Raw genomic sequence first — 26,179 nt, 5'->3', positions numbered from 1 at the left:
TTTGGGCAAAAGTATGGTGTGAATGGACTTTAGTAGGAGGTAACTGAACTAGGAAACCCTCAGTTAGTCTAACTGGCTAGTTATCCTAATTGCCCAGTTACTTTAATTGGCCAATTACTCTAACTATTAGTTAGAGGAACTGTTAGTTACAAGGACAATTACTCTAGCCTAACTTAGTCTAACCTACCTAACTGTGGATCGAACTAACTACAATTAGTTAAACTAACTACAGTTATTTGAACTAACTATACTACAATTAGGCTAATCTAACCAAAATCTAACTAACCCACACTAGGTTAGCCTAACCTATCCTAGGTTAGTGGTTAGGTCTTTTTAATAAAGAAATTAAAATTTTTTATAAAGGCAAAAATTCTATTGAAAAAATTTTGATGAAAAACTTCTGGCGAAAAAAAAAATCCGGCATAAAAATGTCAAAAAATTTCCCCGACAACAGCGCCAAATGTTTGCTCTTCCCATGGCTTTCGCAGGAAGAGCAAGGAAATCTCAGTATGTAGGGTTTTGGAGGCTTTTTGTCACCTACGAAGATATTGATTTTGTCATTGTAGTATAGTGGTAAGCCTGTCACGCGGGTGACCTGGGTTCGATCCCCGACAACGATGCCAAATGTTTGCTCTTTTCCACGGCTTCCACAAGAAGAGCAGGGTAATCTTAGTATGCAGGGTTCAAAGGCTTTTTCTCACCTACAGATATATCGGTGTCATCGTTTGTAGTATAAGTGTAGCTTAGGACCTCGAGTCATATTCCGATGAGAGACTTAGGCTTAAGTGTGGTAATGAAGGCTTCTGCCTATATTGGGGGTTGAAGGGTTTAAAAGGAGGCTCCAAGGTTTAGAAGAAGGAGGCTCCAAGGAGGAGTTTAGGGTTCAGAAGGAGGTTCCAAGGATTAGAAGAAAGTTCCAAGGTTTAGAAGAGGTTCAGGGTTCAAAAGGAGGATCCAAGGTTCAGGGTAGAGTACATGGCGGAGAACTCATCGCCCTCATAGATCATGGAGGTAAAGGGTTGGGGGACTAAGGGTTTAGGGGAGCATAGGAGTGGGAGAGGAAGAAGGTGTAAGAGTAGAAGGGAAGAGGAGAGGATGGAGAAGGGAGGAGAGGATGGAGAAGGGAGGAGGAGGAGGGAGGAGAAGGGAGGAGAGGGGAGGAGGAGCAGGGAGGAGAGGGTGGAGAAGGGAGGAGGAGGAGGGAGGAGGACGACGACGACAAGGGAGGAGGAGAGGGAGAGGACGGGTTGCAAGGTTGGAGGAGAGGGGAGGAGGAGTTGCAAGGTTAGGACATGCTTTTGGACGTGGAGTGCAAGGAAGCATGGACACTTGGATACAATTTCTTGGATCACTAGGAAGTGACTGTGTGGTCAAATACCACTTTCGTCAGTTTTGCAGATTTGCCCTTGTGAGGCAGAAGCTGTTTTTTGCAGTGACAAAATATTTTGCAGTGTTCTGTAATGGCGTCTGCTTCTCTTTCACAGATTGTCACTGAAAAGCTTGATAAGAACAACTTCCAAGCATGGAAGTTTAGAATGATGAATTTCCTTATCGGAAAAGGCTATTGGGAGTTATTATAGGAAATGAAGAAGAACCAGTTCTTCCTAATGTTCCCAATCAACAGGAAATGCAGGCATTTAAAGGATGGCATGAGAGAGCCAGAAAAGTTATGTACTGGCTGTCTATCAATATTTCAGATTCTATGATTGTGCATATTCAGGATGCAAGTATGCCAAAGGAGGCATGGGATACTTTGGCAAAAATGTACAGCACAAATACGCAAGCCAAGAAAATGCAGCTCAAGCAGGAGTTGCACAATGTGTAGAGACAAAATATGAGCATCAATGACTACCACATGAAGGTGAAGAAAATTGCAGATGCACTTGCTTCCATTGGGTCGCTAGTGGAAGATGATGATTTAGTTTCTGTGACCTTGAATGGTCTAGGAAAGGATTATGCACAGTTTCAGACATCCATTGCCGTCCGTGAAAAATTTCCTGATTTTGAGGAGTTGTTTGCTCTTCTAATTTCTGAAGAGCAGAGAAATGGTGGTGCATCTTCTTCAGGAGGAACTTCAAAAGAAACTGTCTTCTACTCAAATGCTGGAAGAGGTAGAGGCAGAGGTAGAGGCCAATCTGGAGGCCGGGGTAGAAATTAGAATATGCAGCAAACTCAAGAAAACCAGTCCTATGGACGAGGACGTGGTAACTCTAGAGGCAGGGGGAGCCAAAGAGGTCGTGGTGGATGGCAAAGAGGCCAAAATGCAAACAGCAATGTTGAATGCTACTATTGTGGTAAAATAGGTCATATGGCTAAAGACTGCTACAAAAAGCAGAATGACATTATGAATGAAAAATTGCAGCAAGGCAATTATGCATCCTCTAGTTGTTTATGGTGCAGCACATGACCAATTCTGTGACAAGTGCAGAAGAAAGCAATGATGTGTGGTATGTTGACTCAGGTGCATCAAACCACATGATAGGTCATGCAAAATGGATGCAGGATGCAAGGAAAATGGAAAAACCAGGATTTGTGGAGACTAGTGATGATACTGCACATCCTATTGTGCAGATTGGTAAAATTCCTTTGTCTATGCAGGATGGGAAAAAGAAATACCTGTTTGATGTATTTCATGTCCCGAATATCACCAAGAACTTGGTCAAATGGTTGAGCGGGGCTTGCAGGTCAGATTTAATCCTCATGGATGCTTTGTTGAGGATATGAAAAATAATGGTCGCTTGATAGCAAAAGGAAAGAAGAAGGGCAGGGTGTTTACGTTGGATGCGGACATGCCTGAATTGAATGCAGCAATGTTTGCACATGGGACAGGTGTAGTTGCAAATATTGATATCTGGCATAAACGCATTGGTCATGTTAATGTACATCGACTTAAATCAATGCAGGCTCAAAATATTGTTGCACAATTGCCTAAATTCAAGGTTGCAAAAATGCGTAAGGTATGTGAAGCCTGTCAATTTGGAAAACAGGCAAGGAAACCATTTCCTAGACATGTTCAAGAGAGTAAGAAGCCATTGGAATTAATTCACTCTGATGTGTGGACTACTAAAGCTGCATCTATTGGAGGCTGTCATTATTTTGTCACTTTTATTGATGACTATAGCAGAAAAGTTTGAGTGTATTTTATGAAAAAGAAAAGTGAAGTGTTTGGGCATTTCAAAGCTTTTAAAGCTATGGTTGAAAAAGAAACAGGCCTGCAAATAAAATGCCTAAGGTCAGATGGAGGGGGAGAGTACCTCTCAAATGAGTTTGCAAGGTTCCTGCAGGAGCATGGCATAAAGCAGCAATATTCATGCAGTCATACCCCACAACAAAATGGACGTTAACTTAAAAAAAACTTACGGGCACGTCTATTTACGCATCTATTGGCACGTCTATAGACCCGCATCTAAAGGTGCATCTATATAACATACAGACATGCCTATAGACACGCATATAGATGTGTAAATAGACACTCTACTAGAAATTAAAAAAAAATAGGGAAACGCGTGCATAGACGTGTGTATAGATGCATTTATAGACGTGTTTGTAAACGCGTCTATAGACGCACAAATAGATGCCCTCTTGAATAGAGAGATGTGTATATAGATGCATTTATAGACACTTTGATAGACACATTACAGAATATTTTTTGTTAATAAAAGCAGAATTTTGTGTGCTTGAACAGAATGCTGTGTATGTTGTATATGCTATGTAGTCACATGAATCCCATTTCCACATTGTGTAATTCAATTCTTATAGCCAACCGCATTTTAATTAGCACTCTTGCAAGCATGTCTATAGCCGACGATTACAATTCCAAATAAAACATTACAACTCCAAAATATTTAGTTCACAAGGCATTAATTGATAGAACATTGCACAAGAAAATTGAAAGCCAAAAAAATAAAAAGAGTATATTAATTCATAGCTCAAAAAGTGCTTGTATGTACATATAGCACGAAGCCAAGCCATGTCTTGTGGCTTCAAGTACCAAAAATAAGAGGAGTGTATATACAAGAGGCACGAAGCCAAGCCAGTGGCTTTAAGTACAAAAAAGAGTAGCTAGCACTACTTCTACGACTAATCTAAGTTCTCCATATCCTCGCTCCCTTCTACGCCCCCTTCTTTGCCCCCTTCTTTGCCTCCTTCTTCCTCATCTTCTTTTGCAGGGCCCTGTAAACGAGGGACAACATATATCAATGTATGAAAAATCAAATCTTTAATTACAATATTGACATTATTTAATTACTTTCAAATACCTGGGGGGGCGCTCCAGTAGCCCGGATATACTGCTCCTCAGTAATCAACCCATCATCATAGAAGTGCCTCCATGTATCTCCTCTGCGATGGTGGTAATGGTAGGCTTTGTCTCAACAGGAGTAGGGTACCTGCCCACGATATCAAGCTGCAAGATGACACAATTTATAGAGGGGTTAGTACAAAGAAACAACCTCCTAATAAACTACATAAACAATATAATTTGAGATCGATACTTATGAATTAGGCCTCCCATGATTCAAAACCCCCTACTCCAAAATACGCGCTTCCATATTGCTCCATTTGGATCCTTCGTGCCTCCACGTGCTACAGACTGGGTTCCTCCTTCACTGATTTCATTGCTTTCTTCCACTCATGCTTGTGAGCGGTGTGGGGTGGGCCCCTTGGTGGTTGACCTCCCTCGAGCCTGGCAAGCTCCGCTAGTGCCTACCTCTTAAGCGAAGATCTTTTATTGCTAAGTATCGTAATAATCTTTGACTTGGCCCATTTATCTGAGAACTGAACATTGGGGGGGTTAGGATACCTAGAGCGAACAACAGCAAGGGTTTAATCAGCCAACCTTTTTGGATGGTCTTTGCAGTGAATAAAGCAATCTCTATAGTTGTTAGCAATTACAGAGCGCATGAAGGCCATGATGTCGTTCCCCCATGCATCCATCAAGATGCCTCTTGTCTGAGTGATGTCATAGTAGATCGTACCATCACCCTTTGGCACATCTAAATCATCTAAATCATCCCTGTGCCCACCACCACCCCTTCCAAAGCACTGTGCCATGCATCCCCCACCGCTCTCCCTGCTACTACGCCTGTTACCATGTCGTGTCGAGCTAGTACGCTAGCCACTCGTAGCTGGAGAAGTGACTCTCGACTGCACGGGACTACGTGGACCACTCATAGTTGGAGAATCGAGTCTTGACTATACGAGAGTACGCCGACAGCTCTGTGAGGTAGAAGGGCCTCTTGACGGCATGGGGGAAGGGGCTTGGCTCTGTAGTCGGTTGGGCTATCTCGACTCCACTGGGGTAATCTCAGCTGGTGTGGGGTTGGGGTGGTTTGGAGTCTATAGTGCCGACTCCTGGAGGGTGTGTAGAGTACCCATCATGTAGTCGCATAATTCCCCAGGACTGGGAGGGTGCCCCAAAAGGTTGTATAACTCCCAAAAGATGGTCTCCCGAAGATTAGGTGAGCCTGAAGAGCTTCCTGGTCACATGATGAACTGAAAAAAAGAAAAAAAGAAGATTACTGATGAACTGAAAAAAAGAAGAAAGAGAGGAGAAAAAGAGAGAAGGAAAGAGAGGAGAAAAGAGAGGAAAATAGAGGAAAAGAGAGGAGAAAAAAAAGAGAGGAAAAGAGAGAAAAAAAAGAGAGAAAAAGTGGGGATAAAGGAGAGGAGAAAGGAGAGGAAAAGAGAGGAGAAAAAGAGAGAAAAAGTGGGGATAAAAGATAGAAAAAGAGAGAAGGAAAGAGAGGAAAAGAGATGAGAAAAAGAGAGAAAAAGTGGGGATAAAAGAGAGAAAAAGAGAGAAGGATAGAGAGGAGAAAAGAGAGGAAAATAGAGGAAAAGAGAGGAGAAAAAAAGAGAGAAGAAGAGAGGGGATAAGAGAGGAAAATTACAACGAAAAGAGAAGAAAAAAGAGAGAAAAAGAGAGAAGAAAGGAGAAGAAAAGAGAGGAAAAAAAGAGAAAAAAGTCTAGTTACTAAACTTGCAAACCATCTATGGATGAAGCAATGCAAGTTTGAATTTAAAGTCTATTTTGCAAACATTGTGAATTATGCTAGTGGGTCAATTACTCGAATGCTTTTTCTCATTTATGGTCTTCACGTGTAGGCTATTGTGTAAAATGCTTCCAAGGGAGAATAAATTACCAACCTCAAGAGATATGGCAAGGCAACATGTGACCTCTCTTGGAGGATTAGATTACAAGCGCATCCATGCATGCATCAACGATTGCGTTCTGTTTCATGGACCACATAAGGATGCAAGAGAGTGTCCTACTTGTGGAGAGGCAATATATAGAGTAGATCTCAAAACTTTGGATGTGCCCCGTAAGGTTCTGCGACATTTTCCCATAATCCCTCACATCCAACATATGTTCAAGTGCAAATCCATTGCAGAGCTCATGTCATGGCATTCCTCCCACCGATGGCAAGTAGAGAACTCCCGTAGATACTCTTGCGTGGAAGCATATTGAAGACACATGGCCAAGCTTCAAGTAAGAACCTAGGAGCTTAAGACTTGGATTGGGTATGGACGGTGTGAACCCATTTGGTCTCAAAAGCACCTCTTACAGTGTATGGCGAGTGATATTGGTGAATTATAATCTTCCACCCTCTATGGCGATTAAGAAAGGACATGTTATGTTATCCCTTCTAATTCCAAGGAAACATAAAGTCAAAAATCTTGATGTTTATTTGGAGCCTTTGATTGACGAGCTAGAGATACTTTGGAGAGGTATCGAGGTGCATGATGTGAGCAGGCCTCCCTCGTCATGAGACTTTAACTGCAAAAAGCAGTCTTGATGTGGACCATGCATGACTTCCCAGGCTATGGCGAGCGTTTAGGTAAGCATTTCACTTCTAATTATGAGTAGGCAAAGGATGTGGCACCCTAAACCCACCTTCAACTCTTAATTGCGTCTATTGTTCAGGTCTCACTACATCGGGTTACCATGCACGTCCTGTTTGTGGTCCTTTGCTAGTTGCCTCATGGGAAGACGCATTGAATAAGGTCATCTATGAGAATCACCATCGATTTCTCCCACATGATCATCCTAGATATGTTGCCCCTTGGAATGAAGTCCTCCCACAATCATTCACTGCGGGAGATTGGATGAGAATTTGGGACAGCTCCACGACTCCTCCACCACTTGGCATTTTTTTTCCGAAAAAACAGTGCTAATTATATTACTTCGAGAACAAAATACAAGAGGTCAGCTTATAGCTGACGGGCTGCGTTCACAACCGGACGCAGCCCTAAAAGGTAGCATAATAAATCATACTCTCACGGAGGGATATGCTGAGTGTGAATGAACAGCCATCGGGGTGGTGAGTAGTGCCACCGAAGGCCCTGCGTAGTCTGCTCGAAGAAGAGGCTCTGTGTGTCCCAAGCCTGGAGGAAGCGTCTCCGCTTCTCCTGACCAGCCCGGGAGTCTCCCTGAATCTGGTCCCACTGGCCTCTGAGGGTATGAATAATCTCACTCCAAATCTCCGCCATGATCTGGGCAGTCGATAAGGAAGTGCCACCGAGGATCTGCGCGCAGCGCGAGGTCCAAATGTGCCATCCTGTAATGCTGCTGATAATCTCCCAGACTGGCTGCCTCTCCCGAACTCCTGTATCAGCCTCTGCTAGGTGCTGTGGGATACCCTCGAGCGGCCCCCACGTCCCCTGTGTGATAAGGAAGGTGGGGTCCTGCTGGCATGCCTCGAACAAGTGATGAAGACCAGGTGCGGTGCTGCACCAACAGAACGCGCCCCAAGTGATCACTCCTAGCTCTGGTGCTGCGCGGGTAAGAAGCCCGAAGGTCCACCTCCACACTTCCTGGGCACGCGTGCAGCTCCACAGGCAGTGTTTTGGTGACTCCTCGTCCGCATGGCAAATCTGACAGCAACCGTCCTGGCCTATCTGCCTTAGCCAGCTCCCCACTGGAAGACCTTTGTGGGCAAGAAGCCACAGGAAGTATGAGATCTTCCGCGGCCGCCAGCTCTCCCACAAGGCCTTCCAGAATGCCTGCAAAAAGAACCTGGAAATACCCTGTGCGTACCAGCTAGGTCGCTGGGTGGGGGGACGGCTCTGCATCCTCCCGAGAACTCGCCTGCCCAGAGTCGTGCTGTAAGCGAAGAAGGAAGTCGGCCCCTGTCCTGTCACAATCTCTGGCCACCACCACTCTCCTGGGTCCCACTCAAGCTCTGACAAGGCCCGCCCCTCCCATAGCCAAAGACGCCAAAGCTGCAACTGGTCCTGCTCGATCCTAGGGTCGGTACGCCAGACCTTCCCCAGAAGGCCTACGACCCTAACCCTCTGCCACGGGAGTAGGGGGTCGATGAGCGCATCCTCTCTCCTGAGTCGTCCATCCCCTGAAACCGCGAAGAAGGCGATAGAGGAGTCATCCAAACGTCCTGTGACCACCAGTGGGATGCCACGGGGGGTGAACTGTCCCAGCCAACGGGTGTCTCCAGGCATGAGGACCTGAGGCTCAGGTGGAGCCAACCAAGCGGCTGGGATCGCTCCGTCAATCTCCGTGCGTCTCGCCTGGACTCCACGTGCACCTCCAGCTGCGACTGCAAGATCGGTCATCTCCAGATGTCTGTACGTATCCCTCCAAACTCGAAGGGACCAGGCTGGCCCCCTCATCCAGCCGTCCCACCTGATATGTGATCTCTCCCCCAACTGAAGGCCCTCGGCGTCTCTGACCTGCCCATTCCAGACGAGCGGCTGGCGATCGATCTCCTCCTGACAGCTGGGCTGGGACTGTATGAGACTGAGACAAAGCCGCCTCCAAACCATGAGGAGGCTACGAACGAGTGGAGAACGGGGCTGAGTGAGCGGGGCAGAAGTGAAGATCCACCTGAGGGATGGTGGCCACTCTCCACCTCGGCGCGGGACACAAGAGCCTATTCCCTGCTGAAGTAACATCTTCCACGTCTGCCCCCCCAAACCGCGGATGACAAGCTTGCCTAACAAGGCCTGACTCTGAAGCTCTGGATCGATAACCCCCAGGCCACCCTCAGCCTGCGGAAGAATGACTGTCTGCCAAGCAACCCTGGCTCTGGTATCTCTAAGACCATCCTCCCCAGACCAAAGGAAGTTCCGAACCAACCTCCTGAGCTGTGCCACGCTGGATCTCGAGTAGCACCAGCATGAAGCCACATACCAAGCCGTGGCTAGAAGGACCTGGTTAACTACCAGGGCACGACCTGCAAGAGACAGCTTAGCAGTACTCCAGAAAGCCAGCTTCCGTCGGATGGAGTCTAGCACCGGGAGAAACTGCTGAGCTGGCGTGATGTCTAGGCCAACCTGGAAGCCAAGGTATCTAGCTGTCTGTCCTCGTGGAATCCATCTGAAACCCAGAAATCGCCCCCACTGAGAACACGCCCTAGGGTCTGTGAGAAAACCAACTGACTTGTTCCAGTTGATTTTCGCACCAGCGGCCGAACAGAAGACCTCCAAGGCCATCCGCACCCTCTCTAGCATCCTCTCATCATCCTGGACATAAAGGGCTGTATCATCTGCGTACTCCGAGTCCAGAAGCTCCGTGTCCTCCCGAAGTGGAAGGCGCACCCCCCGGATCCCGGTAGACCTCGCCCGAAGGTAGTAAGTCATGGCCTCGGCGAAGAAAAGAAACAGGTAAGGAGCAAGGGGGCAACCCTGACGCACTGATCTCTCCAGGCTAAAGCGCTCACCCATCCTGCCTCCAATGATGACCCTGCTAGACGCTGTCCTGTACAAAGCTGAGATACCCTGAATCCATCCTGCGAGGAAACCTAGCCGCTCCAGAGTCCCCTCCAAAAAGGCCCAGTCCACGCGATCGTAGGCCTTCTCAAAGTCGAGAAGTAGAATGGCAAGGTGTGATCCACTGTGCTGAGCCCACTCAGCCGCCTCTGAAAAGGTGAAGACATTATCCAAGATACTGCGATCCTGGACAAAGCCTGTTTGAGTGTCATGAATGAGGTCTGGGAGTAGAGGCCGAACTCTGGCACTGATCATCTTAGCGAGGATTTTGTAGGCAGTAGTAAGGAGAGTGATCGGACGCCACTGGCGGATCTCCTGTCTATCTCCTCCCTTCGGGATGAGGCAAATCAGTCCCGAAGAGAGGCTCTCTGGCATCAAACCGCTGCTGAAAATCCCCTGCAGAGCTGCAAGGAGGGGCTGATGGATCTGGTCCCAGAAGGAAGTGAAGAAAGCTCGGGGAAGCCCATCCTCTCCTGGGCATTTCTGTCCGTCGATAGCCATCAAGGCCTCCAGCATCTCATCCGAGGTAAACGGCGCCAACAACATCGCCTGCATGCTAGGCTGGACCAGGGATGGAATGTGCCTCCACACCTCCTCACGGGCACGACTAGCACGAGGGGCAAGCGGCTCCTGCTGGAAGAGGGTCCTGTAGAAGTCAGTGGCCAACCCCAGGACCTCCCCCGAATCCGTAACGATGTGACCATCCGCTGTCCTGAGACTCCGAAGCTGATCACCTCTGCAGCTCTCTAGCCATGCGTCCTGAAGAACTCTCTGCACATCCGATCACCCTTCCGGGCCCAGAAGGAGAGAGAGGCGTGATAGGAAAACTCTGAGCGGCGCTGGAGTGTCTCCTCCAGGAGGGCTCTGGCTCGAAGGGCCTGGATCCGAAGCTCCTCCGAGCTCGGGGAAGCCTGCTGGAGTCGCTAAATGGATGCGAGGTCCCTCCGAAGAGCTCTCTCTCTACTCCACCACTCCTGACGAACCTGTAGGGCTGCTAGCTGGCAGATCTGGCTGGACTCCTGCAGAGCCTGCGCAACTAAGTCCACCAAATCCGTGCACTCCCCCCAATCTCTGTCCCAAAGACTGCAAATACTGCTACGCACGTCCTCCCTCGAGAAAATAGAATCGGGAATCCTGCATGACCGGAGGGGGAGGGTCTGGGCTGCCGAATCTAATGAGAGGAGTACCGGCGCATGGTCGGAAAGTGTCGTCCCTGGAACTATACCCGCCTGACCGCCTCTACTGATGGCCCAATCGCTGACATAGAATCTATCAAGCCTCTCCAGGAGTCTGCCTCCTTCCCTGCGGAAGCCCCAAGAGAAGTCCAAGCTCCCGTGCCAACGCCGGAAGGACGGGTCTCTCCAGCTGTCCCTACCTCCTGTCGCGAAGATGAAGGAGTCCCAAGCTGACTGCTCTGCCTGAGCCATACCTGTAAACTCCGGACCTCTGCCCTGCTGGTCCTCCAATGACTCCAGATTGTTGAAGTCACCTCCAACAATCCAGGAATCCATGACTGGAAGAATCCCTGTCAGTGTCCTCCAGAAAGTGGCTCTGCATCGGAGGTCTGTAGGAGCGTAGATGTTGAGTATTCCAATTTTGGATCCCTCCAAATCCAGGCCTACCCAAAGGGCTCGGCCTGGGATCAGCGTGCCATGACCGAAAACTCCCTGGGCTAACTGCTCGCACACGGAGGTACAGACACCCCCACTCCTCCCCTGTGCGCCGATCGAGGGCTCCCAGTAAGTGTAGGAACGTCCTGGGAGAACCTTCCCGCAGCTACGGGAATGAGCCGCAGAGAGCTTGTGCTCCTGGAGCAGAAGTACATCCAAACGACCAATCACTGCAGGCTGAAGTTCCTGCCGCAAAAAGAGCTTCCTGGGACCACGGGTGCCAGAAGAGTGAAACCCGTTCACATTCCAGGATACGAGGTGTAGGCTCATGGCGAGGGATGGGGGGCTGCGAACAACTGTCTGCTCGCGGTCGAAGTCGATGAAGAATCAGGCATGTCGGAATGGAGGCGCTGCCGCTTATGAGAAGGTTTGGAGGGGGAGACGGGATCGTCCTGCCCGTCCTTCAACACCTTCAACAAAGGCGAGAGGCCTTTGGTGCCATGAACAAATGCTTTCTCGAGCCAGCTCGAGATCTCTGAAGTGGTCATCCCATAGAAGGTGCGGAGTTTCTGATGGGACCAAGCTCTGACATCCTGGGGGAGAGGCCATGACGGGGTAGGTCTGAGGATCACAATCAGTCGGAAGCGTTTGGCGGCGCAGCGCCACCGCAAGCGCACATCGCCCTCGGACCACTGAGTCTCGAGAAGCTGCCCACCGGACGGGCCTATCCAGGAACAGACCTGGGCGTGTGTCTGCTCTCTGAGCGCCTCCCAAACCGAGTCGTCTGTCCAGGTCTCGGTGCCATCGCTGAGGAACGTGAAGGCGAAGCTAGGGCCATCCCTAGGGGCCAAGGCGACAATCTTCCCATCCGCCCCTTTGCGGAGCAAGAAGATGCTGATGTCGAGATAAGCCGGGAAGGTCCCAAGGTCGGCCACGTCCAAGTAGTCCCAGGGGCCTGATCTGTAAAAGTCTCGAGGAAGCGCTCTCTCCTGAGGCTGAGACCCATCAGAGTCTGCCACTGAGGGGCTAGCGGCCATGGAAGCCTGCTCCGGTGGTGGTGTAGACTCCGGGTGTCCTGCCAGCGGGGGGGGAGGGGAAGGCTGAGGGGTAGGCGACTCGAGCTCCACGGAGGCGACTGGCGGAGCAGGTGGAGGAGGCGGAGCGGGGGCTGCCCTTGACTGGGAAGCCGAGGGTGCAGCTAACACTGTAGAGGAGTCGAGGGGAGCGGAGGGAGGGGGGGGATGGGGACTCCTCTGGAGCTGGGGCTGAGAGGGAGGAGAAGGAGACTGAGGAGGAAGAGACGGAGGCTGAGGCTGCGGGACGGGCGATGGGAGGGGAAACTGGGGAGGGGACTGGGACTGAGTGGAAAGGGGCGGGGGAGCGGGAGAGGGGGGGATCTGAGGCTGTGAAGGGCGGCCTGCCGTCGACGAAGAAGCTCTCCCAGGTCCCTGGGGCAGCTGCCTGTCAGGTCTCTGGGGTGCTGCTGCCGGAAGGGTAACCTCTGCCTCCTTGCCTTTATCCGAGATCTTCTTGTTCCTTCCTCTTTTCCTTCTGACCTCGGTCCAGCCACCCACTAACTTTGGACTGGGCTCCGCCTGCCTCGGCTCCTCCTGACGTGACTTTTCGGGGGGGGGGGCGGGGGCGGAGGAGGCGGGGACGGGGGGGGTCGAGATGAACTGGCGAAGCGTGGGCACGCAGCCGCCAAGTGCCCAAAGCCATGGCACCTCAGGCGCTGACCTGGCTGTCCGGTGACTATCATGCTCTGGGTGATGCTACCGGCATCTGTCACAATCTCGATCACTGCAGGGAGGGTCGCAGGGTCTGCCACAGCCACTCGGACACGGGGGGCTCCTGCCGTGGTCACCGCATCGGCGAAGGTGTCGTGCATAACCCATCCAAAATGGGAGCCCAAGTCCCTGACAATCGGCCGCAGCTCAGCAGCAAGCCCTGGAAAAACAAGTGTCACTGGGTGGCGAGGTATACGGAACCGAACATCAAAATCTGCTGCGCTGAATCCACGGTACCACGGGACTATCATGATAATCTTTCCATCCACCGATGTGGGGGAACCGGCAATCAGGTTGCTCGCAGCTTTCTCATTGGAGAGTTTGAGCCAGAAGATGCCCCTTCCCATAAGGGCCACCTCCTCAATATGGCCATCCTCTAGCAGGAGAGTGGATTGGAGCCAGTCCCTGATGGCTGCTCTGGAGGGAGAGTGTCCAATGACTCTACCGTAAACAGAGGTACGGGCAAAGTCAGTGGCAACCTCCTGCACACGAGATGATTGTTGCTCTGTCAGGATAACGCGGTAGGCATCTGGAGAGGGAGGGTCCGACTGGGCCTCCGGATCCGGGCAGGGGGCCGCCATACCGCCAAGACTAACTGCAAGCTTCCGATGAAGAACAGGCTGCCACCCCAAAAGGGGAGACGAAGCGGGAGGATGGCGCCTGGGAATGGAAGGGATGGTGGCGGAGGCGGAGGGTGGAGGCGAGGTGGGGAAGTGAAGCAGAGGGGCGGGCGAAGCGAGGTGGGTGAACGGGGGGGGTCGGGCGAGGCGGGGTGAAGGGTACGGGGCAGGCGGGTGGCGCGGAAGGGCGGGGGGGGGGCGGGGGTGAATTGGCGGGGGCGGAGGGGTGAATCGGAGGGCGAAAAAAAAAAAAAAAAAAGGCGAGGGGGGTGGCGCGGAAGGACGCGGGGGGAGCCCCCCAAAAAAAAAAAAAAAAGGCGAGGGGGGTGGCGCAGAAGGACGCGGGGGGAGCGGAATGGAGGCGCGGGGGGTGGAATGGAAGGACGCGAGGGGAGCGGAAAGGAGTCGAGGGGGGGTGGAAGGCGGAGTGGCGGAGAGGCGGGTGAGGGCGCGGGGGACGGGGGGGAGCGGGATGGAGGCGGGGAGCGAGGGGGTCGGGTGGGGTGAGCGAGGCGGGTGAGCGAGGGGCGGGTCGGGTGAGCGAGGGGGGCGGGTGAGCGAGGGCGGGCGGAGGGGCGAGGGCGGAGAGGCAGGGGGCGGGGGATGGGAGGCGGCGAGCGAGGCGGAGGGATGGGGGGCGGGTGAGCGAGGCGGCGGGTGAGGGGGATGGCGAGCGGAAGGCGAGGGTGGAGCGACAGGGGGCGGGGGGTGGTCGCGACGCGGGGGGGGGGGGGCTAGGGAGTGGAGGTAGCTAGCGAGGGGGAGAGGGAAGCTCGCAGGAGCGTCAGTAAATGGGTGTCCACCACTTGGCATGAGTCGGTAAGGGTTTGTAATTATTGTGTGCTATATTGGCTGGAAATAAAGATTGGCCGCTAACACCAATTTTTGTTTAGATACTCCATCTTTTACCATATTGATCCCACGTCAAGGTCAATCACTTGCTTCATCCCATGCATATCTTCAAGAATGTGGCGTCTACCATTTGGGAACATTTGAATGGGACATGAGATTCCACAGGCATAAGGGAGGATCTACGTACCACAGGGAGGATGCATGAAGCTTGGCCACAAGAGAGACCAAATGGGCGTGATTTTTTACCTCGTGCACCGTGAAGGTTATCAAAGCTAGAGATGGTGGTAGTGAAGCACGCTATTACTACAATTCATACTCCCATTGGATGCATGAGGTGTTTGAAGGGGACCTTTACAAAGAGCAAGAAAAGAGGTGTAGAGCAATTATATGGCTTGAAATCTCATGATTGGCACAAGATGCTCCAAGTAAGTATTTTATGTGCATAATATCTTTTTCCTTCCAAATTTGTGAGTGAATTAGAAGCAACTAATCAACCATTCCTCGTGTGTTCAGTTCATACTACCTACTAGCATTTCTTGTAGTGCATCGAAGGACATGAAGGATTGTATTTACAAGATGGGTGAGCTTGTGAGGCACTTTACAGGATACAAAATGTGATGCGTATCAATGCAATGCTCCATGCAAGGTGTTCATATTGCTAATATGGTGTACTTTTTCATTTCTAGGTATGTGAGCTCAAAGGAAATAGATCCCACCATGCTTGAGAATGCTCGAAGGCCAAGAGCCTAAATCCAATCAAATTCTGATTGGGAAAGGGTGAGATGTTTCTTCAACCACATAGCCATTCATGAAATTTGTGCAGAGCACAGCTCCTTGTATATGTAGGTGACCACAATGAATTTTAATGGTCATTAGTAAAAGGTGACAGTGGGAGTGGGACACGGATAAGGATATAAGGTAAGCTTAATGGCCAAATTAGGAGGCAGGGTTGTTTTTATCGAAGCTATGCTTATATATTAATATAAAATCTTGGCAAAAGTTTTCAATCTAAATTTTTTAGTTTCACAATATTGGTAGAATAAAGTAGTTTTTTATATTTTGAATTTTGAATTTTGAATGAAAAAATGCAAATCTTGGCGAAACTTTATATTTTTTTGCATAAAATTTCAAATCTTGGTGAATATTTCAAACATTTATTTTTATTAGGGCATAAAAACTTTCAAAGCCAATATAAAAGTTTAGCTTCTTAACAAAACTAACTTGAAAAAATCATCCATGTTAGGAGGGATAAGAAGAAGGCCCAGAAGCCACCCCGCATGGTCAAAAAAAATTCTAATAAGTGACTTAGCCATGGCTGTAAATACTAGGCCAAAGATCAACACTAGAGCGAGCGATAGTGAGGAAGGCAGAGGGTCAAAGCGAGCCATGAGCATAGTGAAAGGGACAGTGTAGGTGAGGTACTCATGTCTTGTGCACATGTGGTTATTGGAATGCATGATGGTCAAAGGGCCAAGGAGGGAGGATATTTGCCACTCCAAGAATTTAAAACTTCATAGGCTTGTTAGGAATAAGATAAGCATTGGATGATAGACGTGTAAATTGCCACCAAAGTTGCTCTTTCAAAATGTGAATTTTCCCTACCATGCGAAGCAATCCCTCACCACCACACACACATTCATCGCACAACAACTTGTGGCCTACCATGCATGGGTCGTAATAACTAGATAAGGTGAAACCTATGCTTGCAAGGTGTGACATAGAATCCAATATAGTGCATCAAAAACTACTTGACAAACATGACATAGAATTGCATCTTCATTACCTTCGAGAAGTGGCTATATAGGTATGGTTGGTTTGTAGCGTGGTGACATATTTTAGTCTCTGTATAATGTGGCTATGTCCCTTGGATTGTAGCTCTATGTTCCATGCACTCTTACCTTAGCTATTGTGTTCAATTTGATAAAGCTTGCTAACTATGACTAGAGAGCCGTGACCAAGTTTTGTGCACATGACTTCATCTGTCATTGTGTTCTTCAACCACTAATTCTGCTCAAATGCACTTTGTTTTCATAAAAAATCCTTTGCAACAACTACTCTTCCATTGTCTCTTGTGCTCCCACTAATGCATTTGAGAGCATATCTTGTTTATCATGACATCTAGTACCACTTGTTAAAATAGTGCCTAAATTAACCTCCAGCACTATTAAGTTATTGCCGATACTTGTAATATTATTGGCATTTTCTACTTGTTTACTGATAGTATATTTTTCTAGTACTGATCCCATCCTTTAAAGTTAAGGTCACAATGGATTCTTCTTTTCAAGGCCTTTCAAACGAGTACCCATGTTGTATAGTTCCGAGTTGATCTTGACCATGAAAATTTCTTAACAAGAATCTTGCTTAAAGTCGCATTCCCACTGCTCACTCTTAAGTTAACCATTAAATTTTTACATTCCAACTTCTTTCTCTTCATAAAAGTCCTTAAAGTACCTATTTTGAAGGGGTTAAATTTACAAGGATTTTTTAAGGGCCGTTAGGAGATTTAACTCAACTAGACTCTCTAAATGCCAATGGGAATGCACAATTATGTGAACATGCCGTTAAGAGCCTTAACTAGTGCTCCCTAACTAGTAGTGGGAATAGGCCCTTAGACCTATTTGAGTGCAATTGTTTCTAAAGGGATGTTTGTACTCCATAAAGGTGTTAACTAAAGTAGGCATAGTTTAAAATCATATTTTATCCATTCCAAAGCAAGGTGCAACTTTGTTACAATACCTTGGAATACGATTCCGTAAAAGCCCCAAGATTGGAAAAAGTAGAATTTATATATATCTAGCAATTGGGTTGAAAGGAAAAGGAATGCACAAAAATTTAATAAACATGAGGAAGTGGGAAGGCATTATTGAGGGCACAATTTGAGAAGAGCCCCCTCCCACTTGTCTCCCTTGACATCTAGGCAACTTCTAAATCAAATTTGCATCCACTCCTCTTTCAAAACAATAATGATTACACTCTATTCCCCTTTCAAAACAACAATGTGTATCTAGCGTGATGACTCTTTGAGTGAGGAAGAGTTAGAGAAAAGCTAGTTGAGGGTTAATTCCCTTGCACATTCTAAGGTCGAGCCATTGAATCAGCATGTCCCCAACCTTAGCTCAATCAGCCATTGAATTTCCTTAAGTTTCAAAACAACAATGTGTATCTAGCGTGATGACTCTTTGAGTGAGGAAGAGTTAGAGAAAAGCTAGTTGAGGGTTAGTTCCCTTGCACATTCTAAGGCCGAGCCATTGAATCAGCATGTCCCCAACCTTAGCTCAATCAAAAATTGAATTTCCTTAAGTAAAAACGCATGCCGTTGTCCTTAGGATGAAGGAGTTGTCAACCTTATAGGTGAGTAAACTAATGGTGGAGGGCATGAGGAGACAACACATACAGAGATAGAACTACCGATATGGATTCATGTCTCTCTATGCTCGAGTAATTATGCGAATTTTAGTCATGAAAAATGGGTCTGTTCAATGGATAAAGTTAGTCCGTGTTTCCACCTTGGAAAAAGTTACCCATATCCTTGCAGTCGCTAGGCTAAAGGAAATGAGAATTGAACACCTGCTTTGAAGAAACGCATATGGCACAATATAAAGCGTGAAGTTTGATATTCACACGATTAGTCTTCAAATGCAGACGCTAAACTGTTTCTGTTCTGAGCCGCTTTACAGACTGATGGATGGGCTCCTCGACCTGAGACACAATGATACAGGAATCGTCATATATAATGTCAAGCAGTGGTCCATCTTCCAGTTAAAGGAAAAAGAAAACTGAGAATCTGGTAGGTTTGGATTCCAAACCATGCTGGCCTTCTGATATGGGTGATCATCTTTCTCGTAAGTTTCTTGGCTGTCTCGAATCTCAAATCCCCTCTTGCTCCACGACTTACACTTTGGCGGCAGATGGCCTCCGACATCGTTGTTCGGATTCAACTGACTTTCCCTTGATAGCGTTCGCTATGGAATTGAAACAAATTGCACTTCATTGCTTAACGATTAATTAGATGGTTGCAAGCATACACGCCAGGAACAAAGGCTATCATACAGGAATTGTCCAGTTGCAGTTGAGGTCAACGACAACTTGATCAGCCTATGCTGTTTACCTTACTCAAATATACTTTTGTGGCTGCTGGAGACGCTGGCTTCCCCACGTTGGTGTCTAGCAAGACAGGACTTGCAGCATTCTCAGCTAGCCCAGGGCGGGTAAGATCTGAACCTAGAGAGTGCAACGCACCGTACGTTGAACCATCCAAGTCATCTGGAATCCCAATCTTTTCGGTGACACCTATTTCCAAATTAAAACCCAAATTTACATTTAACGGCAAAGGACCACCGAAACCATGCGACAAAGAATGCACCCTGTAGAGAGTCTATCTGGGGCCTATTTTTCGTAGAATCACCTGTGGCCGGTGTTTGTGGCTGGATAATATGTACGCCGCTTGCTTTTGTAAGCTGCATTATATACATGGGAATGTAAAGATCCAAACTCTTCGCCAAAAAACTAAGTGTGATACCAGGACTAGCAGGCATTGTACCTCGGTTTGAGGCTTGTAATCCTCCTCGACTGATTTTCTCTGTTTTTGCTGAGGATTGTTTCCATTGCGACCGGTAGTCGGGGTGCGAGGGAAGATTTCCTGTTCGAATCGAGAGTAATTGTCCGTGTGAGGCGGTAGCATTCTCATGAACTAACGAAAACGAAAGTCATGCTCTTACGAAATGTCAAATTACCCTTTTTTTTGCTCTATTTCGTAAGACGCACCTTTACCCGGCTTTGCGCTACATTTAAGGCCTCTTGTATTTCCTGAAGCTTCTTCTGTGACTGTTCAGAGTGAAGTACTCGCCGACCTGCAGCGAAGACAAGTAGGACACCTGCATTATCCAATTTCTGTGCACACAATCGAGCTATATAAGAGACCTTGTCAAAGCTTACCCATCTTTCGATTTGCAGCGCTCCCTTCAATGTAACCGTCATTAGCCATTTTCTCTATCAGCTTACGAGTAGCTGCTTGATTGACTTCACGCCCTAATTTCGTTTGGAGCTGCGAAACAGTTATGTACTCCAAAGGCAAGGCGTGATATAGAGCCTATAACAAGAAAACGGGAATAGTAAAAAGAACTTTCCGAGATGGTAGTGCGCACATGTACAATCAATGAGAGCGATGACACAGGAGTTTCTCTGCCTTAGAAGTTAGAAGACGTCGCTATGAAATCTAACCTTCATATACATGGTGTTGTCTTCAGTGTGAATATCATTTCTATGAGCTGCATTCCCCTTAATGTCTTCCATTTCTTGTTTCTCCGCTTCGAAGTAATGGACAGAGGTCTGCAATTATTAGAGACATACAAAGGACAGTGTAACGCGTGGATTCAAGTTCATTGACGAATTGCATAAGCACAAGCAAGCAATGTTGAGTTCACGTAGTGATGCGCACCCTGCTTTGATTGATTTTGAACTGGTCTTTGCCAATAGGGATCACAAGACTTTCTTTGACCATGCGGTGTACGATTTCTGGAGAACGCATTTAAGTAAGAACAGAACATGAGATAGCACATATTGTAAACTCCGTTCTAGATGGTAGTCTAGCGGTTTTCAAGTGTCAATTTTAGAGTAGCTCCATTAGTACCTTCCGTCTGCGCCTGTTCACATCAGCAATGCAAAGTCTGACGGTTAGAATTGAACAGAGTAGGGTATAAAATCGTATTCCATACACGAATTACAGGATTCAAAAAAGGTATATTCTGTTACCACAGAAATTTCCGGAAAGATTGCCAGAACGTCAGCAATGTGAAATTTGACCATTGTTCCAGAAATCAACCACTCTTTTATTTTGTCGGAATTTTCTGTCTCCAGCTCCAAATCCTGAGTCATTTCTGTACCGGGATTGAATTATATCGTGTTATAAGAATTTATCGGTATAGTCGACCTCTACTCTGGTTCTAGTAGCGAAAATTTGCAGAAATCTTCTAGGTCGCTAAGAAGAAGAGAAATTTGCAGAAATCTTCTAGGTCACTAAGAAGAAGAGAAATTATAACGCAAGGCGAACCATCGTCTTGGACGAGATGACCAGGACCAGACTCTTTGGGACACTGTTTTGAGGTACAATCTGCCACAAACATTTTAGTGTAAGACATGAGACAGCCGGAAGATTGAACTTCGAAGGCTTCTTGAAGGGCCGAAAGTAGTAGAAGGCTTTAGAGAAAATGCCCTGAGAACGTAATTTGACACACACCTGCTTCCTCTTCGAAGGCCTGCAAAGAGAGTGTGTTAGTGCTACACCTTAAAAGAAAGGGCAATGTGATGTATCCGACACAGAGAGAGAGAGAAAAGAAGAGCAGTACATTCTTTTCAAGTTCATCGTTGACATGTGATTTGGCAGATTCACTAGCGGTTTCAGATCCACCACTGCTTGCCGCTCCGGTACTGTTTTCATCGAATGCCTCATCGTCGCAGATATCTAATGCACTCTTTACCTGAGCATGCACTGCTTAATCAGCAGCTGCATATTCCGATAAACGTCCGAACAGAACTACACACTTCGATATAGCAGCGGCGGAAAAGCTGCATATTCCGATAAACGTCCGAACAGAACTACACACTTTGATATAGCAGCGGCGGAAAGGCTGATCAGGACGGAGACCTTCAATGATAATGTGAAGTAGGTGCTATTCACTTCGCCTGCTTTCATCCTAAACGGCGGTTGCTGCCAAGCTTTCTTCTCATCGTAAGTGCAGGACCGGAAGAAAGGGGGCTCGTAATCAACAGGCTGTAGCATTGGTGCTTATCAGGCCTCTGAAACCCTCCTAATTTGCAAGAAAAGACCTAGGAACCATATATAGCTCTTGAAGATAAAAGATTACTTTCTTCGTTTTGAATGGCGAGAGGGAACAAGAACCAAAAGGATCTACTCACCGTAACATCGTCATAGTAATACAGCTTCACTAGGATAGTCCGCTGTCACATGTAGAGACCGTACAATTCTATGATTTGCAGATCGCGAAAAAGCTAACAGGATCTTGACAAAATTTGAGAAAGTAATCCCAACTTTCTCGGTGCTTTAACGACCTACCTCGCTTGGAACTTCTTTGAGTGTCCGCATCAATGTTATCAATGTGCGTACCATCTTGCATGCAGATTTTCTGTGCGTTTAAAGAATGTCTTAGTCTGAGTCTTAACCAGCCTGTAGACTTGTATGCCATAATCAGTTTCAACTTACAACGAATGTTCTACCTGATTTGATCAGGATTGATGTCTGCGGCACTGGCTTTCAACGTCCTGCGGTGGCGTCCGTCTTTTCCCACTTGCATCGATACTTCTTCGGAGGTCTTTGAGTAGCCAAAGGAGACTGAGCAGGAGTTTTATAAGAGTTTGTTTTTACAGAAGAGACATGTAAGGCATCCGAAAACTTGATGCTTCCTAATTTATTCGTATAACCACGACGTCTAGTTTTGCTCATCATCCAAAATGCGCAGTAGGAGAAACATACAAGAATACTCTTCGATAGTAGGACCATCTTCGCCTTCACACAATCTGAAGAGCATCGTCTTTAGGTATTTCTTCTTCAAGGCATCGTAAACTCCTTGATGCATAACGAAATTTCACGTCAGCAGATAGAAAAACCGACACACTCGTTATTTGAACTGAAATATAGGATTTGAACAGAAACATAGGAGCCTCCCAATTGCTTACCTTTTTCCATCCAATCAATCAGTCGTCTTGATTCTAGATCCATGGGCAGCAGCTTCTTCACCTTCATCTCTGTTCCGAATCAAGGCATCGGAAGAAAAAATGCCAGCTCGTTCAAGTTACCTCAAACATAAGACGGCTTCATCTTCGACATCAGATACAAGCAGATCATATGTAAAGGGAGATGAAAGTGAAAACTATTTTCCGGCCCTCATCAATGGCGGGGGCCAGCATAATCGGGAGATCAAGTTAATTCTGTACCAGCTATGACTTTGAAACAAAAAAATGTCGAACGTATATTTCAAAAGTCACCGTAATTCAGCTTTCTTAGCAGCAAACAGGTATGATGATCTCACCAAGATCTTGCACCGAGGTATCACGATAGTACTTGTCAGGAAAAAGTCCCCTGATATAGGTGATATTGAAGATCGCAATGCGCAAAAGATTTCTCATCTGTGAAACAATCTCTGTCTCAGAAAGCGGAAATTTTCGTACTTAAAGGAAAACTGGCGACCATTTCAATCATACGACGTATCTTTTCAAGAGGCGAAGTAATTTACCAATCCAAGAGCATGTTGCTCCGTTATCTGACTTACATTTCTCACGGATTGCGCTTGTACCTGCAATACACAGAAACGCAAGTCTCACGAGACGAATCGAAACCTTACAATCAAAATACCAGTAAATTCGCAGTATCGCAGCAGTGCACTCTCATTGTGTCTATCTCTAGAACAAATCGAAGAAAGCGTATATTGTTAAGCATTTTAAATCAAAAGATCAGATCACAAGGGAAGAATTTCCTTTCTAGACTCAAATCCGGGACTAATGTTGTCTACTGAACAGAGATTCCTTACCATTTTGTGAGGGATGAATCGATCGATGAACGTGGGGAAGACGATTGCGAGATTGAGGAAGCGTTACAGGCGTCTGGCCGAAAACTCCCTTTGGAAAAACACAGATCAAGTCTGAGAAAAGTTATAAAAGCACACGATTAACAAGCTTAACCCATGCCACGTGATCTTCTATGTACCCAATAAGCTTAATTCATGCCAGTCACTTTAGCTTAACTCATGCCACGTCATCCTCTAACTCATCTTCTTTGCACTCGGTTTGCTACATCATCTTCTATGCACGATTAAGCTTAATTCATGCCACCTCATCTTCTTTGCACTCGGTTTGCCACATCATCCCACCTCTTGAGTTTAAACAACATCACTAGTTTTTGCCGCAACACAATCGTTACACGTTGCTTTTTTCGTTTCAACACAGCCACATTTCTTTGAACACATTTAAGTTACTTCATTGCATTTTTGTTTCTAAAGACTATTGTCCATCACCTTCCACAATTTCATTATGGTATTAGATTTCTTATACCCTGGTATATGCATGACAATATAGAACTACAAAGCTCAACATGGTCAATTTGGATGAGCTTGATGATCGTAGTCCACACATAGTCAAGTTAATGCTTGGATGCACACTAGTGTTGTGTAGACACTTATAATCTGGTTATGGTCATGTTTGCCCTTGATTATAATGACATTCTAGCATGTATATCTATTTCTTTCCATCCATTCTTGAGTGATTGAGTGTGTACTACATGAATATTCCACACATGGCGATTATAAGATATAGTTTGTGTTTGGTGTAAGCTTATTCAAAATGAGAAAAACAATATTTATCCATGTCTCAGCCGTGATTCTTCCATCAGTGGCCACACTAATTGTGTGCGCCAATGCATAACACTGCCTATGTCTTTAAGACAAGAGATTTCCCCAAGTGGGTATGGAAGTTTGATTTGAGGCATATAACACATGTCAATTGACACTAACAAGACACCATTTTCTCATGGTTGACACTAAGAAGACTCTTTTCGATCATGACACAAATTATTATTCCTTGTGCTACCTTCATATCCTAATTATAGAGTGTATGTCCTACCATACTTGCAGTTAAAATCTTTATAATATTGTGCATTAATAGCAAAATTAAAATTTAATTACTCTCTTAAAACTCTATGGCCATCTCTTCAAATGCTACAACTCTATAGGGGACCTATCCAAGCATAAATTTGTCTACACCCTTAATGATTTTTGGAGAGATCTTGGTAGGATCTTTGTCACATTGAAGGTGATCTTGTTACTTTAACATGGTAGAATCTCATAATTGACAATGATAAAATTGAGGGGCATACCAATCTCCTCCAAGGGTTTAAGTTGTAAGAGTGAACCAACTTAGTAAATAAATGGAACTCAAAGTATTGTAAGGACCAATAGCTCAATAATGGCTAGAATTAATAGCTACTACTTGTAAGAAAATACACTTCTATGTGCAATAGAGACATCAAATCTTTATAGATGTGTGTGTGTGAGAGAGAGAGAGAGGATATGGAGAATAAAGGTGTATTACTACAACTTGGTATAATAGATGGTAGCCGCTTCCCAACCGACGTGTGCTTCAGTGAAGAAGCATTGATGGCATCCCTAGAGATAGTAGGGGACAGAGGCTATGTTTGCCTATGCTAGGCAAATACAAGTGTGATAGAAAGTGATTATATAGCCCCATTGGGAGGTCAATTGGTTCTCAATGGTGGTTTTCTACATCACAAGCTTTTGACCATCAGGCCACACTCGACCTCTATATAGTGTCTAAAGTTGGACCTATTGGGCATCCCATGACACTCAATGCCCTCCCCCATAGAGGGCACTTACAAAGTAGAGTTAGCTAGTACCCACGTTGTTACATGAGAGTGGAGCATTGATTTCTAACCCACTCAATACCTTCTCCTTATAGAGGGCATCCACGACACTCATTGCCTTCTCCTCATAGAAGGCGCTTACAAAGTAGAGCTAGTCAGTACCCACAATATTGTTACATGAGAGTGGAGCATCGATTTCTAACATCTCCCCTCAATGTCCACCCAAATGTGAACTACCTCTTTGATCTGTTGCTAAGTTAATGAAAATGTCGCTCTGATAAATCTCTCCCAAGAGCCGTGGTGAAGCTGTTCACACCACTCTCCTTGGTTGGCAATAGGCCATCTCATCCTCTTCATTAACTTGCATGCAAAGAGATATTAAATCTCAATGAAGTTTGGTGCAAAGCATGGAACAAATATTCTTTGCAATTGCCATGCAAGTCTAGTTGTCATAATGTAATCTTTTCAGTTGCTTCCATTCTCCCAAAATCTTCCTCATTGACTGGACTACCTAACAAGAAGCAAAGCAAGTTCTTTGCATTGGTAGAAGAAAGAGAAATAGTAGACTTCTTCTTAGTGATCCTTGAGATAGCTCCAAATCTAAGGAAAAAGTCAAAGAATATAGGACTATAATGGCATAAGGGCACCCCATGAGGACACCTCATAGGGATAGTCCCTAACCCTAACCCCAACACTAATGGATGATGTATATATTCCCCATTATGTTCGTAATACGGGTAGTGTACAGTTAACATATACAGCGTGCACTCCTTCGTCACCTGGGTCATTGTTTGCTTGGATGTAGCCATTTTTGGTGAGGTTCGGGGAATTTTCTATATATAGGTATCTTGCATGACCCATAACTTGTGCTTTGCTCAATGGAATTTGGCAATCTTTGTCTTCAAGTTGTAGTACAATTCCAAACTTGAACATGAGTCCAAAAAATTATGAAATAACAATTTAGAGAAGCATTAGAAGTGCTATGTTGCATGTGAAGCATGCATCTTGAAGAGTATATGCTCAGTATAGGAAATAACAATTTATTCAAAAACATCAAAATTTTATTCCGTACATATATGCAACCAAGTAGTCATTCAAAAGTACACTGTGTGAGCTTCTCTGCAACCTAAGGACACACCTAAATGAGAAAATCAGGTATGTGTTAACGGGCCTCCAATGTTGTGCTAAAGTGATGCA

The 26,179-nt window shown here is 46.4% G+C and overlaps 1 protein-coding gene across 1 annotated transcript; it reads right to left on the bottom strand.

Annotated features, from left to right (window-relative positions):
• Window positions 1-18,240: 18,240 nt before the first annotated feature.
• Window positions 18,241-23,201, bottom strand: ASY1 (DNA-binding HORMA family protein). The gene is made up of 23 exons (XM_087401457.1): window positions 23,139-23,201; window positions 22,845-22,904; window positions 22,641-22,737; window positions 22,288-22,356; window positions 22,085-22,177; window positions 21,829-21,943; window positions 21,668-21,737; window positions 21,511-21,552; window positions 21,239-21,364; window positions 20,940-21,071; window positions 20,831-20,849; window positions 20,645-20,704; window positions 20,347-20,471; window positions 20,225-20,237; window positions 20,033-20,109; window positions 19,816-19,923; window positions 19,531-19,684; window positions 19,360-19,445; window positions 19,136-19,234; window positions 19,001-19,052; window positions 18,704-18,885; window positions 18,402-18,557; window positions 18,241-18,294 (listed from the first exon to the last, which is right to left on the bottom strand). The coding sequence occupies exons 1-23, from the start codon at window positions 23,139-23,141 to the stop codon at window positions 18,241-18,243; spliced, it is 1,992 nt and encodes a 663-aa protein (XP_087257583.1). The 5' UTR covers window positions 23,142-23,201.
• Between the last annotated feature and the right edge of the window lie 2,978 nt (window positions 23,202-26,179).

This window comes from Dipteris shenzhenensis, chromosome 30 (genome assembly GCF_047967505.1).
Source record: "Dipteris shenzhenensis isolate YYH24624 ecotype China chromosome 30, Dip_SZ_1.0, whole genome shotgun sequence".
NCBI classification, from domain to species: domain Eukaryota; kingdom Viridiplantae; phylum Streptophyta; class Polypodiopsida; order Gleicheniales; family Dipteridaceae; genus Dipteris; species Dipteris shenzhenensis.
The sequence above is the reverse complement of the archived record's forward strand: the minus strand, read 5'-3'. Positions and strand labels throughout refer to the sequence as shown.

Excerpts from the sequence above, each read along its gene's own strand:
- ASY1 (XM_087401457.1), bottom strand. Across the intron at positions 22,738-22,844 it reads AGCAACATGCTCTTGGATTG|ATGAGAAATCTTTTGCGCAT; the intron begins GTAAATTACTTC and ends ATTGTTTCACAG. Across the intron at positions 19,235-19,359 it reads TAGCGCAAAGCCGGGTAAAG|GAAATCTTCCCTCGCACCCC; the intron begins GTGCGTCTTACG and ends CGATTCGAACAG.